Source organism: Chelonia mydas, chromosome 14 (assembly GCF_015237465.2).
Source record: "Chelonia mydas isolate rCheMyd1 chromosome 14, rCheMyd1.pri.v2, whole genome shotgun sequence".
Classification (NCBI taxonomy): domain Eukaryota; kingdom Metazoa; phylum Chordata; order Testudines; family Cheloniidae; genus Chelonia; species Chelonia mydas.
The window spans coordinates 26,430,565-26,450,410 of NC_051254.2; the positions used below are offsets into that span (position 1 = coordinate 26,430,565).

The window sequence follows — 19,846 nt, forward strand, 5'->3', positions numbered from 1 at the left end:
TGCTTTCCCACAAGAGGTTCCTGAGCCAATGCATCTCCCCAGATGGCAGTGAGATATAGTGCCTCAGCACAGCTCCAAGGAGCTGTGCGAGGCACGTTATGGGGTTTCTGGAGTGTTATCGTGGTTGCATCACCAGAATAATGATACACTGGGACCGAGGGGCAAACAGGCAATATCTAGCTCTGTGCCAATTTTTAAAGGGAGAAGCGTTATCCAGAAAACAGGACCCCCGTGGAGGGAGGGCACACAATGGACAGGTCAGTAACAGTCGAACTGCAAAGCACTGTGGGATAGCCATTGAAAGCATGAAAAAAGTGGTGCACAGCAATCACATGCACACAAACAAAAAACCGAACTATTTCAATTTGAAGCAAACCTAGTCCACTTTGCAAGAGGACTCCAGCATTCCAGACAAGTGCAGAGTTAGTGTGCAGTGATAAGTTGCATTGTATGTATGCAATGTAAGCAGAGTCTGAATGAGCTCAAGTCATAAGTCACTTTGTTATTGGGGCAGGGGTATTAAAGGGTTGTTATCCTTGTTGTGTGAATCAAGGGCAGCAGAACTGTGCTAGGCATACTCTGATTGAGGGACTCATGCTCAACTAAACTGCACTTGCTAAGCAGGTGATGTGTGTGCCAAAACCCAGTGGAGTCACGAGAGGGTGGGGACAGGTACTTGTACCTGGTGGTGTGGGCCCTGCCAAAGGCTCCGAGCCACTATTTAACCCTGCATCTCTCCACAGTGTAATAACAGAGCTGATTAAGATTCAACTGAGAGTCTTGTTACACACCACAGAGCTGAAATCACTGATAACCAGGTCTAAGCATTCAGCCTGCTTTGGGACGGTGTCTCTGATGCACAAGACTGCCCAGTCCACACTGGTAGTGAGGCTCCACCACTAACAGCTGAAATCACTGAGAACTGTGATAAGTGGTGGGATCTCGAGACATCCCAAAGGGTGCAGAGCGAAGTGGCTGGCAGAACGGACTGGCAAGTGGCTGGCAGGCAGAACGGAGCAGTGAGCAGGGCGGCCAATGGAACAACTGGTGGACTGGTGAGTGGACGGCAGGGCGGAGTGGCAAGCGGCTGACAGGGCGGCTGATGCCAAAGCAAGCTCCTGGACAGCAGAACAAGCAAGGTGCCCCCATTCCCCACTAGGGTGGGAAGTGAGCTCACCTCTGAACTTTGGGTCTTCACTGACCAAGGACAACAGTCGTAAGCGGATTGTGGCGGACAGAAGAAAGGAAGGGTGCATTAAAGGAACTTTTGGTTGCTGGACTTAAGAACCTGAGCCAAAAGAACACTGCCCAACATACTCTCGGGTGGGTCTTTTGCTCATGGTTTTATGTTTATGACTCCGGCTTGCGACGTTTTCCCAAAGTAACGCCGGGTTACTTCTCTTCTCTTATTATCTCTCCTGTGTGCTTGTGAGAGGGGAAGTATTGCCTCTTGGAGGTGACCAGCGGATGGTATGTAATTGTCCCAGGTTACTGGGTGGGGGCTCAAGCCGTTTTTGTGTTGTATTGTTGAAAAGGAACCCCTAGATATTGAACCCAGCTGTTGCTGCTGTCAACTCCAACTGACAGAAGGGTTACATATGCAAATTGTTTTCAAACTAGATTAATGTCATTTCATCCAGTTTGAAACCCCGCATGTAGACAATCTCTTAAAACAAAGCAAGATAATTGAACCAGGTATGTCATAAATCTTAGACGGCTACATAAACATAAACATACTGGGTGAAATCCTGGCCCCGCTGAAGTAAATAGAAGTTTTGTCATTCACTTCAGTGGGCCAGGGTTCCATCAGTTAATCCTTTCAAGTACAAATAAATGCATGTTTCATTATGACACCTCCATTTTAATTCTCAACAAAAACAACACATATCAAAAAATCCATGATATCTTGATTTCAGTGTCCAAACATTTTCTTAAGTGTTACTGTTGAGGGAAATACGTCACATAAATGTGTACTTTCAATAGTTCTTTTCCCCCAGTAAACTGCCTATAAACACTTTTTAGTTTCACCGGGAAAACATATAACATTGACTATCTATATATATGTTTGTGCGTCTGTTTTGGAAGCTGATCGCTATGTGTTTTTGTATACATATTTAATGTTTTTGTTTATGTTTTGAAATTATTGATGGAAATAGTTACTTTGAGTGAGAGCTAAGGTTGTGTTACAACGAACTGTGCGCTCCTTTATATTGCATAAGAATCAATGTGTTTGTCTTATGTGGACACTGTAAGATTAATACTTAGTTTTAGGGCGATCAGACATCCTGCTTTGGCCAGGACAGTCCCTTTTTTAAGCCCTGTCCCGACTGTCCTGACTTTTTTGGCAAAAGTGGGCATTTGTCCCATTTGCTCTTCTCACCTGATCAAGTTGACACCAACCTCACATGCTGGTGGGGAAGAGGAGTGCTCGGGCCAGTGGCTCAGGCCAGCCCCACATGTAGGGGGGCCCTCAGGCGAATGACTGGGGCCAGCCCTATGTGCGGGGGCAGTCAGGGGAGGGCACGGGTTAGCCCCACACAATGTCCCATTTTCCCTTTGGGAAATGTGGTCACCCTCCTTAGTTTATTATTAATAGTCGTAGCGTGCAGAGACCCCACTGTGCTAGGACTCTGTACAAAGAGACATTCCCAGCCCCAGAGAGCTGAATCTGTACACACTGTAATCAGTGGAAAATCTCCTACTGATTTAAATGAGATCAGGCTCAGGACTTGCATAGACAAGAAACAGAAGGATGGAGATGAAGGGATACAACACAGAGTGATCATTGACGGGTGGCAAACCTCGTTAGTTCAGTGGGTTCTAACTGCTTTGCTTAATTAGGATCATTTATAAATCCCAACATCTGGAAATTCATCTCGCTCCAAAGTTATCCAGCATTTGTCTGGGGTTGTGAACAATTTGCTGAGTTTCAAGCTGATTTCACTTCTTTTTTTGGCTAAGCAACACAAAGGTCTTAAACATAACTCGATGGCATTCCTCTGTTTGTCTATTTATAGTAGGCTTTTCTGGCCTTAAATCTTGAAATATATGAATAAAAACATACCTCTGCAATATGGTTCAATAAATTTCTATTTACACCTTTAATATGGTTATTTTGAAATGTTACCCCATTTTTAGTCAGGTTTCTTACCAGTTTCTACTGCAGATTCTTGTAACTTTTTCAAACAATCTTTTTTATACTTAAGCCACTTCGTCGTCGTCTTCTGCAGCAGAGAGCCTAAGACCTGCACATACAGAAAATATTGTAAATGAAGAAACTGAGTTTGAACTTTGTATTTTTCTAGGTGGGATAGTTTTCTGCTACTTTAACAGTTGAAATAAGTAATATAAAAAATTCAAGAGTTGTCACTTTTTCTCTGGCCAAGCGATACGCTGTTACACTCCTATGTTCTCCCCCATGCCACACATTTTTGTCAAACTTCCAACTGGACACTGAATATATCACCTCGACAGAGCCATGCTGTCCAAGTTGTGTGCTATGACTCATAAATCCTGAAACATTTTCAAGCCGTTAACAATTGGATTATACGCAGAGGTTGATTAATCGTTGTTGAATATTTATGTTTTCACTGGATTATTTGATTGATATGACTGGAAATAATTCTTGGAACTGTTTGTTTATTAGTGTATTTTACAGATTGTCAAGGATGCCCGGAGCATTGGCTGAGAGCTGTTTCGTTGCAGTTTAATATAATTGTGAAGAAATAAATAAGTAATACCGTTTTGTTAATGTCACCTTTAAAGAGGTAAATCCCTTCCCAGCGTATCCCTCCCAAACTCCAGACACTAATCCCTGTTTCAGCAGACCTCCCCGGCAACCCCTCAGTATCCCTGTTTCAAGTAAGGCAACTGAAAAACTAGCAAAGACTCATCTCCATTTTCATAGATTCCAAGGCCAGAAGGGAGCATTGTGATAATCTAGTCTGACTTGCTGTATGACACAGGACATAACATAACATAAGAATGGTCATACTGGGTCAGAACAATAGCCCATTGAGCCCAATATCCTGTCTTCTGACATTGGCAGATTCCAGATGTTTCAGAGGGAATGAACCGAACAAGGCAATTATCAAGTGATCCATCCCCTGTCATCCAGTCCCAGTTTCTGGCAGGTGGAGGTTTAGGAACACCCAGATGATAGGTTGCATCCCTGACCATCTTGGCTAAGAGACATTGATGGACCTATCCTCCATTAACTTATCTCATTCTTTTTTGAACCCAGTTAGTTATACTTTTGGCATTCACAACATCCCCTGGAGATGGGTTCCATAGGTCAGCTGTGCATTGTGTGGAGAAATACTTCTTTTTATTTGTTGAAAACTTATTGCCCATTAATTTAATTCGTGACCCCTGGTTCTTGTGTTATATGAAGGCATACTCCTTATTCACTGTCTCCACACCATTCCTGATTTTATAGACCTCTACCATATCTCCCCTGAATTATCTCTCTTCTAAGATGAACAGTCTCAGTCTTTTTAATATTTCCTTATATGGAAGATGTTCCACACCCCTAATATTTTTGTTGCTCTTTTCTCCACCTTTTCTAACTCTGATATCTTTTTTCAGATGGGGAGACCAGAACTATATGCACTATTCAACGTGTGGGGGTACAATGGATTTATATAGCAGCATTATATTTATTGTCTTATTACCTCTCTCCATTGTGAAAATGGACCATTTATTCCTACCCTTTGTTTCCTATCTTCCAGCCACTCACTGATTCATGAGAGGGCCTTCCCTCTTATCCCAGGACTATTTACTTTGCTTAAGAGCCTTTGGTGTGGGACCTTGTCAAAGGCTTTATATATTCACTGGATCACCCTTGTCCACATGACTGGATTTTGGAACAGCTGCCCCTGGCGTGGAAAGGACTTTCCCTGCTGTGTTCCTTTCCTGTGCACACCTTTTCTTGGCCAGAGCTGCCTGCAGAGCAGACTCCATCTTGGCCACAAGGGCACTAAAGTTACATATACAAAAACAAGTGGAGAGTTTAAGATGACGAGTTGATCCAACAAATGGGGGGAGCAAAAGTAACAAGGCTACAACTGCTTTTCCAGTGCCCCTATTCCTGGAAGGAACTCCCTGTAAAAATCCACAAAACCATCCTCCTTCAAACCCACCTCTGCAGAGATGCCTGCAAGATACCTGATAACAGTTAGGCATTTTGTGAATGTTCTGGATGGGGACCTGAAGGCCTTGGGTCCAGGTACATGGCTGCAGTGCATGCTCATAGTGCAAGGTTCTCATCTGGCAGCCAGGCCGCCTGCTCTCATAGCTCGTGGTTATCTGTGGTGTGCTGTGCCAGTTGGGCCCACGGTGTCATGTTTTCATCATAGAGCTTGTGCAGAGCTTGGGTCTCTGTTGCAAGCTGCAATACTTGGACTCGAAGCTGGGGAGCTCCTCCTGGGAGCAGTCAACCTGTACAGGTATTTCCAGTACCCTCCGGGGCATGCTGGGCAAGGAGTGGCCTTCACTGTGAGCTAGGCTGGCCAAGGCAAACTGTCAGCATCCTGTGAAGTGCAGTTGGGACCAAGGGTTGGAGTCAGGTTATACCTGAGGCTGAGTAGTGGAGGAGCTTATCATCAAGTTCTAGGCTGGGGTTAATATCAAGGATCAGAGTTCGAAACAGGTTTCAAGGTCTGAGTCAAGAAACAAGGTCCAAGTCAAGCTGAGGTCTAAACCAGGAGTTCAAGAGCAGGAATGGCCATGACAGCTACAGAAAATCCACACTGTTGCCTGGACAGTTCCCAGAATCACCCTTGTGTTTATATCGAGCGGGGAGCCAATCAGGAGCCATAGGGCTGCTGCCTGTCAGACCCCTTGAGGCAGGACTTCCTGTGGTCTGTGTCAGCAGTGGGGCAAGGGGAGAGGAGTGTGAGCTGGTTACAGCTGCTGGTGGGTGGCAGCATGGAGGTGTTTGTTGCCTAGCTGCTCTGCAGGCCTGGATTTAAGGGCACTCTGTGCCTTACACCATTAAAACACAAACTATCAAAATATACAAAGTCAATATCCTTAAGTTAAACTCTCTAAGTTCTCAAGCAGCATTTTGCTTACTTAGCCTATCTGTAAATTTAGATTATTACTGATGGAAATATTTTTTTCATTGGTTTGTGTGCGTACAGTAAAATCAACTTTTACTGACATTTACTGATAAAAATCTAATACTTCCAAGCCTACTCCTAATCCATGGGTCAAGGCTGCTGATAAATCTAATATTGGCATGGATGCTTGATCTTTATTTATCCACTGCCAGGAGAAGATCATCAGTCATTGTAATGAGACCAGTCTCTATGCCAAGCCCTGGTTGGTATCCTGCCAGAGGCCAGGAAACCAGAGGCATCCAGAAACTCCAAGGACACTTGCCATGACCTTTCTTACAATCATAACCAAGAACAAACAATTTGATGCTGGTCAGTTATTGCCAGCTCGTCATCATCAAGAGATGGTTTCTGGAAGGGAGGCTGAACATAAGCTTCCTTTAAAGCAGCAGTCCTTACAGTGTAGAGGCACCTTTCAGTTTTCCAAGGAAAATCCATTTCCATTTGGCTGAGTTGAATGCTTCTGAAAAATTGCCATTTGCACATGTGCAATGTACGTTGTCTGGGTTGCGAACAGTTTTGGTGAAATGCCAAAAGCTGACAGGCTGCACTGCATACAGGTCTGGTCTTCAGTGTGCTGTAGACTCCACTCCTGGCTGACAGCTAAGTGCTCCTCAGGGAAACCCAGGATTTATAATCCTGACCAGAAGGTCCCCTCAGCACAGCAACGCCTAAATACCTTTAAAAATCAGGGCCAAAGTAGCTGAGATCCAGAAGATTGTGTGAGTCCACACAAGTAGCCTCCTGGGGACATATCTGTATCTTATCCATTAGATTCAGCGCATGCTAGAACAACGTAGCAGATCTATTGACGTCTGTAATGTTGGTAAAACAGGAGTAATAGTTGTTAAAACCTCTCTCTTAAATGGGGCTTCTCATTCATACCCACCTTTGCAAAGTTTCTGTGTGATTTTCAGTTCTTCAGTGCGTGCTGAGGGTAGTAGCGTTGTTGAATGGAAAGGAGTGCGTCAGAAAGGGTTTTAATGGGTTGGTGGTGTCATAATGGCAGTGAGTTAATGCTTAGAAAATGGTTTTGTTCTGGGTGTGAATATTGCCTTAAGATATCCTTGCTTTTTAGTGTTTCTTTCTCAGGAAATACCCATCAGCAACCATAACTCTCAATTAAGGAAGTTTTTTTAATGTGAATTTCCTAATCCCCCAGAATTAGTGTATGCAAATAAGATTTTTAATGAGCCAGGACTGGAGACTGGTTGAAGGTTTTGAGAGAGGGTCTAAAAGAAAAGTGGAGGTGCAGTGCTGAGCAAATAATGCTTTGACCAGTGCTCCAGCTTCCTCTGTCTTGTGCTAAAAGCCTGCCAGCATGAAAGCTTTCAGTGCTAGACAGAGGGGACTTGAGCTTTCTTTTCTGGGAGCATAAAGTTTGAAATAGCTCAGAGAGGACTGTTTCCCCAGCTCCTTGTTTTCCCCAGCACTGCTCCCAGGCCAGCTTCAGGCTCATGACTGTGAGCCGCCCATACTTTAAATCCCCTGGAGTGGAAAGACTAATTATTCTTCACATGATGGACTTGCAAGATAAGGAGAGAATATTTATAAGAGCCATGAGAAAGGAATGTTTGTTTCCAGGACAAAAAACATCTTGGCTTTTCCCTGATGTGGGCCCCAAAATGCAGGCGACCAGGAGAGGTTCTTGGGACATCCACTGGTCAGTGAACTTCATCTTAAGAGGCAAGTAAATGGAGATGACGCATTCGTAGAAAAAGCGGCTCCATTTAATTGACACAAGTTTGGTTTACAATAAACAAACAGGGGTAAATGACCAAGGAAATACAGGGAAAGCTCTCAGAACTGCTACCTGGATCCTCTCTAGTCCCAGCTGTCACTGCACATGCTGAGAAAGAGGTTCTGGACAGCACCCACCACAGGAGGGGCAGGATGTTTAAAGGTACAAGGACACAGATTCATCACATTTTCTGCTTCGGTTGCAAGCTTTCATATATAGAGAAATTGAAACAGCAGTAGCTGGTAACTGTTGACATCATAAACTTCTGTGAGACATATGACTTAGTGCTGCATGACATTCTGATTAAAAGAGTAGCACTGTACAAAATCAGTGCAGCATATACTAAATATATTAAACAGCCTCCTAAGCTACAGATCTCAAAAGGTAATTGTAAATCTGGAGTCATCATCCAATGAGGGGTTTTTTAGTTGAGTTCCCTAGGGATCTGCGCTTGACCTAATGCTAGCCAATATCTTTATCAATGATTTGGAAGAAAACATAAAATCATTAGTGGTGAAGTTTGCAGAGGACACAACTTGTGGTGGAGTGGTCCATAATGATAAGCACAAATCAGCTACAAAGAGCAATGTGAAAGCTGGGTTCATTTGAACAATAGTCATTTTAATACTCCCAGGAGCCAGGAATGCAGGTTACACCTCTGGGACAGCAATGACTCAGAAAAGAATTTAGGTATCATGGGGTAAACCGACTGAATACAAGTTCCCAGTGCCATGCTCTGGTTAAGGGGGCTAATGAAATTCATGGATGTCTTAGCAGGGGAATATCAAGTAGGGAGGTGGTATTATTGCTGTATATGGCATTAGTGATACTATTACTGGACAATTATTTTGAGTAAATAATACGGACAAATTGGAAAGGATTGAGAAAAGCACTACAAGAAAGATTTGAGGTCTGGGAAATCCCACCTAAAAGTGAGGGACTGAGAAAGCTTATCCAAGAAAGGGTTGTCACAGTTCAGAGCAACTGCACCTATATTCCCCCTCTGTGGTCCAGCAAGGGCACCAACTCAAGACTCCCGGCTCCTTAGCCATCATCTCTTTTGGGCGGAGACCCCCATCTCACTCCCTCCTGATCAGGGTACTTCCAGACTGCACAGCTCACTGTCTATACTGTGACCTCCCCAGCAATGCCGGCCTGCTTTACTTTTCTCTTCAGAGATGGTACACAGTGTAATTGTCACAGTTAAACTACCACGCAGCTCTTTCTAAGCAAGCACATTTATTCTTAATGAGAACAAGATCTTTCATTAGTAACTCAGTTACTCCATTATACAGTTTGTCTTTGAACTGTCCTCATGTAACAGGGGATGAGCAGACAAAAGTTCCCCTCCTCTGGGTGCAACTTCCAAGACTGAGTCTGTAGGTCCGAGTTTACAATCTCCTTCTCCCAAGTACTTCCTAAGAATTCCACTTCACACATATTGTCCCAAAAGATCAGTCGTGTCTGCTACATTATTCAACATAGTCTTTTGAAGCTCAAAATACTTCTCAGAGATTAACTGTGTCTTCCTCCTAAAGAAGTTCCAGACAATCCCACAATAATGCATAAACATTTGCATTTTTCAAACAAACTCCTAAAATACTTAAACCTAATTCAGTACGGTTTAACTTAATTCAATAAGGTTTGTTCAGGATATTTCAGGAGGTTGCCATATCTGTTACAAAAGTGAGAGTGACTTGATCACAGTCCGTAAGTACCAACATGGGGAGAACATTTCTGCTAGTAGCGGGCTCTTTAATCTAATAGACAAAATCAGAACAAGATCCTGTGTCTGGAAGCTGAAGCTAGATAAATTCAGGCTAGAGATAGGGCACGAATTTTTAACAGTGAGCATAATTAACCTTTTGAACAACTTAATTGGGACCTGGTGGATTCTTCATCACTTGGTATTTTTACATCAAGACTGGATGTCTCTTTCTAAAAGATATGGTCTAGCTCAACTAGAAATTATAGCATTGATGTGGGAATCACTGGGTAGATTTTCCATCCCATGTTACGCAGAAGGTCAGATCATAATGATCTCTTCTGACATTAAAATCTATGGGTGAAATCCTGGCCCCATTGAAGTCAATGGGAGTTTTGCCATTGACCTCAGAGGGGTCAAAATTTCGCCCTGTGAATCTTGTTAAAATGAAGGTGAAATAAAGTAATACAAATTTATTTGGAATATGCTACTTAATGCTGGAATATTCTTTATTTGGAATATGCTGAGAAATTGTTGGCCAGTCAGACTGAATGATCACAGGCTGTAAACAACAAAAAAGTACTACATATGCTCCGAAAAAGCTCTAGAAGTTTAAATAGTTACTAATATTTGTAACCATTCCCTTAATCTACCTGTCTATCAGGGGGACATGGATATGACAAATTACAATTGCTTCTTCCTCACCAAGACATGCTTCAAGTTTATCACAGTATTATAAATGAATCAAAGCTGATGTTATTATTGAGAATATGGATGGAAAATATAACAGGGATGAAATCCTGGCCTCATTGAAGTTAATGAGTTTTACCTTTGACTTCCACGGGCCCAGGATTTCACTCCATGTGTCCTCATGATTTGATATGTCTTAGAAAGTACAGTGATGATTCAGTTTTAAGTGAATCTGTGTGAAATCATTTGCGTGGTTAGAATTGTCTGAGTGCAATATGATTTTGTTCATTCAAAAATTCAAAGCCTTGGTGATACTCATTGACTTTGTATTATTTATTCATACAAATTTTAGAAGCAAAAGTAAAACAAAACTCCATGAAATGTATTCAACAAGATATGCTTCCTTCGGTAAATCTGTCAGTTATATTCAGATAGGAGAAAATTTAACTTTCTTTTTACTCACAGGAATCTTAAATCTGTGTTTTAATCTCAGTCAGAACAGAATGAAATTTACCATTATACTTTATGAAACTGTTAAAAAAAAATCTGCCTAGCTCACTACAGATATAGCCTTTTTTAAAAAAAATAAAAATTTCCTTGAAGTGAATTTTATGGCAACCCGTTGAGAAGAAATGTTTCAAACTCTTCTATATTCTACATATGTCAATAATCTATGGTAAAAATTAAAATGTGATCTTATTAAAATCTTTCACTGTATTTAAAGAAAATGTAGTGTTTTGCAAAAGAAGCTAATGTAAATACCGTACGTATTTTTGCTGCCTTTTGTAAACAGACTACAGTTTTAAAATTGATACTCAGATTTGGTAGTTAACACAATGTCTGTTAATATTAAAACAGCCTTTATAAAGGAAATTCAAAAACAATATATTCAATATAAAAACCAGCATTAAAATAGGAAAACATTAATATATGACCTGCATAAGAGCAGTAAATTGGGAAATAACATGCTAGGGCTTATAAATCAATAGCACTCTTTTTGCATTTTGAAATGCTTAACAAATTGCTAAACAAGTACCATTTATGAATATTAAAATGCTAGGTGAAAGGACTGTCTAGGTTTTAAAATCAATCATTGATCATTAAATTTTCTTACCTGTTTTACCACGAACAGTGTCATAACAATAGAAACAGCTCCGGGAGATGCTCTGGAAGAGAGCCCCATGTTGGAGCAGAGACCAGACTGTGTGAAGATACCCATCGCGGCTGACTTGGTTCAAGAGTTATGTGCTGTGCTCTGCTGTACGATAGAGCCAAGTCCCCACCTCGTTCCGTGAAAAGTTTCCTGCCTGCACTTCTAAAATTACTGACAATTTCACAACTGTGACTATTTCCTGGGTCTGAATTTAATCAAGCCAACAAATCTGTTGAACCAGTTTTGAGACTCTGACTTCCTTTTTGTTTCTCTGTGTAAAGGCAAAGGGAATTTACTCTAAACTTCACAAGCATGTCTGCTTTCTGTTGTTTGTCAGCCAATGAGAATTAGCGAAAGTATTACACATTAAGCGGCTGATCCTGTTCCCATAGAACTTAATGGGAATTTTGCCATTTGACTTTAGTGGGAGCAGAATCCAGACCCTTGTACATTCAAAAACCTCCTCTGCCGTTCAAATACAAACCCTAGGTAAATACAAAGAAAAATCTTTGCACAGAATCTCTGGCGAACCAGGACACAGATTGAATGGTGCACTGGAGGCAGCCACGCCAGGTTTATTTTGATCCCCATGGAGCACACATCACCCAGTCTGCACACAGAGGGCAGGATGGTGACATGGAACGTGTATTGCCACCTCTTGAAGTTTTATTATGAATCTTGGGATGTCTTTCTTACAGCCCCACTGAGCAGGTGGGCATGGAGGGTGGAGGAGAGCAGGAAGTAAATGGCGCTTTGCCTCCCCTCTGCACTTACTGGTCAGTGTAGCTGAGTCAGAGCAATGAGCTGGGTAAGTAATTTCCTATTGGGACAGGCTGGCAATAAATTACTACCCCGAGGGCGGCATTGTGACCCTGACAGCTGCCTCTGAGGCCCAAGTCTCTTGGTGCCAGGGATGCTGGAACAATTTTTATAGTGGGGGGCTGAGAACCATTGAACCAAACTGTGAACCCTGTTTATAATGGAAATCACTTCAAGCCGGGGTGAGGCAGTACCCCCCACATTCCTAGTTCCAGCATCTAGCTGGGTGCTCCTCCTGGTTAGCATGTGTCCCCATCTCCTGCTCAGGGCTGTGCCTAGAGTCAGGGCCTAGCCCTGAACGATACAGAGATCATTCAGCACCTATAGGGGGAACTCAAACAGCTAAACCAAGTTAAGAGCTGTGTCTTCACTGCTATTCCAACCTGAGTTGCTGAGATCACACCTTTCTTTGCAGTGTAGACGTACCATAGAATCATAGAATATCAAGGTTGGAAGGGACCTCAGGACGTCATCTAGTCCAACCCCCTGCTCAAAGCAGGACCAATCCCCAATTTTTCCCCAGATCCCTAAATGGCCCCCTCAAGGATTGAACTCACAGCCCTGGGTTTAGCAGGCCAATGCTCAAACCACTGAGCTATCCCTCCCCCCTCTTTGTGTACCATGTGACTTCTCGTACACAAAGAGAAAGTCTCCAGTGCCCATCATTGCCATCCTGCCCCTGGGGCTAGGTGACTGGCCCAGAGTCATCCTGATGATCCCCAGCCAATCTCCTCTCTTAGTTCTGGAGTGACAACCTTTCCTTCCAGTCACCAGTATCCCTGCTGTCTCCATTCAGGAGTGACATCCTTTTCTCCCAAAGAGAGTCTGTTGGCCTGTTAGCCGTTCAATTCTCTCCATCCCAGCCCAATAAAGAGAGGGGTGGCATTGGTGGGAATTTAGGAGGGAAATTCCGCCCTCCTGTTCCTAGCCAATCATAGCTGTTGGGGGTGGGCCTTACAGACCTTAAGTGCAAACTGTCAGGTGACTGTTAGAGTGGGTTGCTCCTTCTTTCACCAGCTGAGCAGGTGCTGTTACACTGTCAGACCCAGAGGCGAAATCCCCACCCCAGAGTACGATACAGGCACACCATGCTAATGACAGATCCAGATACACTGTTATCACTAATTAAAGAGAACCCGTCATATCTGCCAAGTTACCCTCTGCCCTTTACACCACAATGTACAGGGATGCTCGCAGCACAGATGGGAAGTTCTCACATGGACTCGCTTGCCCCAGAACTTGTGGGTCTGAAGCTGGGACCTGATCCTCCTAGGGACTCAGGTGGGCAGTGATCCCTCATTCCCTGGTATATCAGCCGTCAGGGCTGTCCACTGGGGTTTCCCTCCTGCTGGGGTGGTGATCAAGCACCTCCTTGACAGCCCGGGTGGTCAAGAGAGGCCTGGCCCTCTGCAGAATGAGTCTTACTCAAGCAGTTATTCCTGGGCCATGGTTACCCATTCTTTCCCACCCTCCAGATTCCTGAGTCCTGGCAATATTTGTCTGGGTGTCTGTCCCCTCTCCTACACCATGTGCATACAAGAAAACCATTTCCCTCCTTGGGGACAATCTCCTACCCCACAGATGATTTCCTGTCTTTGTCCCACCTCTTAGTGAGTTGAAAGTTGGGGTCCACTGAAGTGACTCCCCAGGTTCCACTGGAGGAGGGGAAGTGGACTTGCCTCCCTGACCATTGTATCTGTATCTGTAGTAGGATGTTGTCCTCTATGTGGAGCAGCCACTAGACGGGGGATGAGCCACACACTTTCCCAGGGAGTTTCACAGCGCTTTGCTGACAACAGAGGAGTGGTGAGACTCGGGATGCCTCTGGTCCATTTTAGGTTCTCTAGGGGAGTGTGCTGTAGTAGCCACAGGCTTTTCTGCCCCCATGCTTCCATCCCTCTCTGATCTTGTCCACCCCATCTCATCTCCTGTCTTTCTCCCCCTCTCATCCTATCTTCAGTCTTTCCTAGCTCTTGTCCCCTTCATCCATGGCTATGTTTCAGGGGCACCATTTCAGATTTGGGGGGATTTGGGTGGCAACTTTAACTGTGATTCCGGAGGCTACTTTGGCACCTGAAAACTCTGTTTTTTTCCCCAGATAATAACTCAGATACAGTGCTCCTCTCAGATAATAATTTCTAATTCCTATATAAAAAAATAAAATTTAATACATAATAGACCAACTCAGCTCTAACACTAACATGTTCTGACATCTTGTGTCAATCCACATAAGGGACACTGGTTAGGTTTAAAATTTTAATGTGTATTCTTATTTTGTTACTAATTCTTGAATACAGCAATTGAAACAATTGTAGAAAAATCTAGGTTACTTTCTATTATTTTTTTGCAGTTCATCAAGCTTGGAATAGATCATTTTACTTTTGGAAACATCCTACTAGGGCAAGGCCCTGTGAGTTTATACTGCACCTGCCTGGGACTCTAGGGGTGTTACCCCACTACTAATAACAGAGTAGAAACTGACTTTAAACAGGAGTGAAACTGACACTGTCACGTCACTTTCATAGTATTGCCAACCCCAAATGTTCAAACATCATGAATCAGGCTCACCAAAAATCATGAGACTGGCTTTACAAATAATGAGATTATGTAAAAATAATAGATTTGATGTTCTTTTTATTTAAATTCTGCTTTTTGAGCCTTTACAGTGAACTGGGGCCACATTTTGACGCTTTGTCCACAGGCACAAGGGCTAGAAACTTCATTTCTCTTTAAGAATAAAGGATGAAATCATCACATATACACTTGACTCCAGAAGCTGGGGCTTTAAGGAAAACAATAATTATCATGAGTTACTTTCCAGAAGCATGTTAAACACAACACTACAGTGCTTGAGTTGCAGTTTTCACAGGTGAATATTTAAAACCAAACACCAAGAAAATTTCACATTTTGAAGTTGAGAAAAAAAATTGAGACTTCTGAGATATCTCAGGGCCACTGCAGGCAGGAAAGGAAAATAAACAGCACAGAAGCTCGGGCAGCTCTTCCACTTGAAAGAAAGTTGGAGGGTCAAATCTTCTAGATGTTAATCAAGTAAAACTATTGCCATTAGTGTCTCCACTCGTAGATATTAACATCACAGTGAACATGTGATAACTTGTGTGGTCAATAACTATATACTTCATACTTAAATATCGGAGCCATCTTATCCAGAGTTACACATCATATATGCATTGGCTCAGGGACGACATTTTCCCACTAGGTGCCTTTGAAAATCTGGCCTTTAGTCTGTGTGTCCTAGGGTGACCAGAGAGCAACTATGAAAAATTGGGACAGGGGGTGGAGGGTAATTGGTGCCTACATAAGACAAAGCCACAAATATTGGGACTGTCCCTATAAAATCGGGACATCTGGTCACCCTAGCATGTCCCTCAGTGCTCCATCCGTACAATAGGGATAACAGCACTGCTCCGCCCCACTGAGGGGCTGTGATGGGAGGAACTCAGATACCATGGTGATGGGGCCACATAAGTACCACAGGTAGAATGGGAACTTCTCTATATCACTGCTATCCCTTCCCTGGGTTTTGGCCCCTTCTTTTCACGTACCCCCCCCCCTCACATCTCTCTCTTTTCTGAATGTAAACTTGGATCAGAGGGCTTGGCTGTATTTCTTCTGAGTCCCCTGTTTCTCTCTTCAAACCGCCCCCCTCCCCACCATAGAGGGATTCCTGTTTTCCAGGTTCATCTAAGGATGTCCAGATCCTTAATTTAATCACCAGCCCTTTCTTCTCTTAATCACCCTGCCTCTGTTTGTAAACAAAACACTGACTCCCTCCCCCAAGGGCACAAGCTGCAAGAAGCACCTCTCCTCTGCAGAACTCACATTCCACACTAATTCTGTGCAGTTAAGAGGGCCATCTGGGAACCCGCCTCCTGTATGAAACTCAGGGTGGGGCAGGAGCCCCCCATGCCCTCCCTAATTGCCACCCTTCCTATGTTTGCGCTGTAGCTAGGAGCGTGCTTCCCAGTGCAAGTAAAAAGATACGTGACAGTTCTGCTTCAGCTACTGTGCTCAAAATAGCAGTGTAGGCGGTAGCAGGGGTGGCAGCTCAAGTTGACTGCCTGAGTACAAACCTTCACAGACCCTCTGGGTACATATCCAATGGCTAGCCCAAGCCACTGCCTGGGCCACCCCTAGCTGCCCTTCTACTTTTAGCCTGCTAGCTCACGCAGAGCTAGTGGCTGGGCACTTCCAGTGGGAAGCACGCTCTGAGCTGCAGTGTAGATGTATCCTATGATTCTGTACACCCACTACTCCCTCACCCCTGGTTCCTATATGCTCCCATCCTTAACTCTCTCCCTCCCTCTGCTCCAATCCACTCCCCTCCCCCTTCCCCACTGGCTCCTGTACCTTTGATCTTCCCGACTTCTCTCTCTTGCACCCTCTGGTTCCTGCAAACCCCTGCCCCCCATTCCTCACCCCTCTCCATTTCAGTCAGGCTGCTTTTTTCTCTCCCTCACTGCAGGGGCACAACATATTTCCCTCAAGTCTGGGTGTGATGGGGTGTCTACCCCACACATGGCCTGAGTAGGAAAGTGCCAACTGGCTCAGTGACAGGCTGCACCAGAAGGAGAGTCAGGGCTGAGAAGCACTAACTGATGGTGAAGCCCAGCCTGGCAGGGGCAGGCTGGGCTGGTATCTAACCAGAAAGTGAGAGAAAGAAGGGGGCTGCTGGAAGAAAGCCTGCAGTCACTCCCTAGAGAGGAGGTGAGTGGGTAAGAGACCAGTAGAAGTCATACGGGGGGAGAAAACTCTGGGATCCTGCCTGGGAATACAGACTCTGGCAAGAACCTGCGAGAGGGGTGTGTGGTGACCTGGCTCAGCAAGGGTAGGGGTAACTGGGAGGAGAGGCAAAGGCAAACCAGAACAAAAGGGGTCATTTTAAATTTTTAGAACTTTATCAGGGAAAACCCAAAAATTGTATCAGGAGCAGAAATAATATCGACCATTACCAAAGACTTACCATTACTACTAATAAACTATTGTTACCCACTCGTTAACCTTTGTGAGCTTGTACACACTGTGCAGTTAGTACCAACTGCATTGTTATTGTCAAGAATAAAAAAATGACTTAATAATAGACTGTGTCATGTCCAGCTCCACTCTTGCTGTCCTGTTCTTTGCTTCTCTTCAGCTGGAAGTGCTCCTTAGATTCGATGTTCCTGTGGCTGTGCCTCTTTTCACTGGGTTTATCTACAGCGGGTTTTCTTCACCTAGTGGACCCTCACTTGTCCATTAGGCACCTTTGAACTGTATTCCATCAATAGATGTTCCAATAGTCATTCTCTCTGTTCATGTACTTTAGCTCCTTTGTGGGTGGGTTTCTTGTTTACTGTTTTCAGGGTCTGTTTTCACCTCACACCACACAGCTTTTTGATCACTTTCATTTTTCACCAATTATATTTCCTTTCAGGTTTTTTTCCCCCTGGTACTCTCTCTCTGGGAAGCCTGTAGATTTTATTTCCCTCTACGTCCCTTTCTTCTAATAGCACCTGCTCACATACCCAGGTCTGTTTTTTTCTGCTTCTCCTGATCTGAAACCTTTCCTATTTTCCTTCTTCCCTCCTTCTCACTTCCCAGTCCCCTGCTTTTATTCTTTTGTTCTTCTTTTATTTTATCACCTCACCTCCACCCCAGCGCCAGTTCATCCCTAGCTCAGCATCTCAATTCTTCTTCAACAGCAACTTCCAGCTGTATGCTTCAGGCAGATTCCAAGCCCCCAGCCCAGCTCGAGCTGCCCTTTCGTTGGCCGTCTGTCTCCCCAGGACAACACTCAGTGCTGCAGCATTGCCGCTGCAGCAGGTGCTAGTGCCACGGTGCAGGTTACTACAGATGGTAGCCACAGGGAGCGGAGAAGGTGGTCTAGACCGGTGGCTCTCAAAGCCGGTCCACCGCTTGTTCAGGGAAAGCCCCAGCGCACCAGACGAGTTTGTCTACCTGCTGTGTCAGCAGGTTCGGCCGATCGCGGCTCCCACTGGCTGTGGTTCGCTGCTCCAGGCCAATGGGGGCTGCGGGAAGGGCGGCCAGCACGTCCCTTGGCCTGGGCTTTCCCTGAACAAGTGGCGGACCGGCTTTGAGAACCATTGGTCTAGAAGATAAGGAAAAGTAGGAAGGAGGCCATGGAAACCATGACAAGGTCTGGGATTGAGTTGTTAGTCATAGGGTCCTAGGGCTGGAACCCAGAGTAGAGGACGGCCCCGGCCCCGGGTTCCCCTATCAGCCAACGGGGAAGTGGCACAGATTGGGCAGTGGAGCAAGTGAGAGACATTTTGTTGAGTAGAACTTTGATACCTCCACAATGGTGACCTGGCTGGAGGACTAAGTCATGAAGAGGGAACACCCAAAATCATGAAGAGAGAGGGTGACCTGACTCCAGAGAGAGATGAACCACAAGGACGTGCCTCAGCAGTGAATAGCAAACCCCATTACACTCAGTCTCAGAAACAGCTTAACCATTTTTGCTGAAATTTTCCAAAAATATTCTGCCTGAGTGAGACACCCAGCACTGGCAACTTCAGCTCAAACAGCTAAAGTTTGGCAAAGCTATAAGCAACGGAAATTAGGGCTTATAATGGAAAGTGTCTGACAAACTTAACTATAGGCAGCACTACCAGCTCAGCCTGTGAAAAACAGTCAGAACTAACCGTTGATGTTTTGTGGATCTACCCTTAGCCCTTCTGTATCAATCACATGCACTGAGAATAAAAGGACACATTTGTCTCTTTTTAACGTCCGTTCAATATTCTCACTTGCATGTTTTACCTTTCCCCTTACGGTCTGCCTCAGACTTCTCAAATTCAGCTGTCATCCAGTGACACTTCTGCTTCCTACAGTTTCATGCGGAGACTTGTATTGAACAACACAAGTATTGTTATTTAAAAATTACATAACCCTGTCACAACATAACCCAGAGCCAGCTGGTCACTGCAGCCTGCAGCTCATTTACTGTCCCTTACGATGGGAGACCACCAGCTCAATATGAAGGTGACTGCTTTACTCTGTGCAGCCACACCTCACAGGTTTACACAGCAACAGCTGCTCCAAACAAGACTTTGCAGAACCCTTTGGAAGACTCCTGCAGCACTTGCAATGTCAAACAGGAGGAGAAGAGAGCAGTGTCTGTAAAAGTTGTCAAGGTAGACTGACACTTTGGGGAGAGGAGAGATTGCTGCTGCATCTTCCATGGTGGAGAGTGCAGATGTTTCCAGGCTTGCTGCTTCCTGAAACTTTGTAAGTCTACTCAGATACACCAGAGGGACAGTCACTGTATGACAGCCAAAAGGCAGAGGGCAAAAGGCACCCATATATCTGGTAATGAATTGCAGCTGGTTTAACCAGTTCAAGTGTACCCCAGTTCTTTAATGTATGAAATGTATCTGGTAAGTGTCATGCAAGGTCTCAGTGAAGCTCATGACTCACTGGTTATTAATATAATCACATAATGTAGGTGCAAGCAACTGATCAAAGTTATGGATATAAACTGAAATTATCATTTTTAAGATGTTTTTTGTCAGCCAAGCAGGAATTGCCCCACCTCAGAAAAAGAATGTGGCTTCTCCACCTGGTAATTACTTCTATAGTACTTTGAATCACAATCA

General features: G+C 44.2%; 1 protein-coding gene across 1 annotated transcript in view; it reads right to left on the reverse strand.

The window, feature by feature from the left end:
• The window catches only part of GLP2R (glucagon like peptide 2 receptor), a 128,886-nt gene extending 117,254 nt beyond the window's left edge, over positions 1-11,632 (reverse strand). The window contains exons 1-2 of the mRNA XM_043528476.1: positions 11,370-11,632; positions 3,152-3,245 (exon numbers count right to left, since the gene is read on the reverse strand). Of these exons, the coding sequence (XP_043384411.1) occupies positions 3,152-3,245; positions 11,370-11,474 (199 nt within the window). The 5' untranslated portion in view covers positions 11,475-11,632. The remainder of the gene's footprint in view (positions 1-3,151; positions 3,246-11,369) is intronic.
• Positions 11,633-19,846: the final 8,214 nt, after the last annotated feature.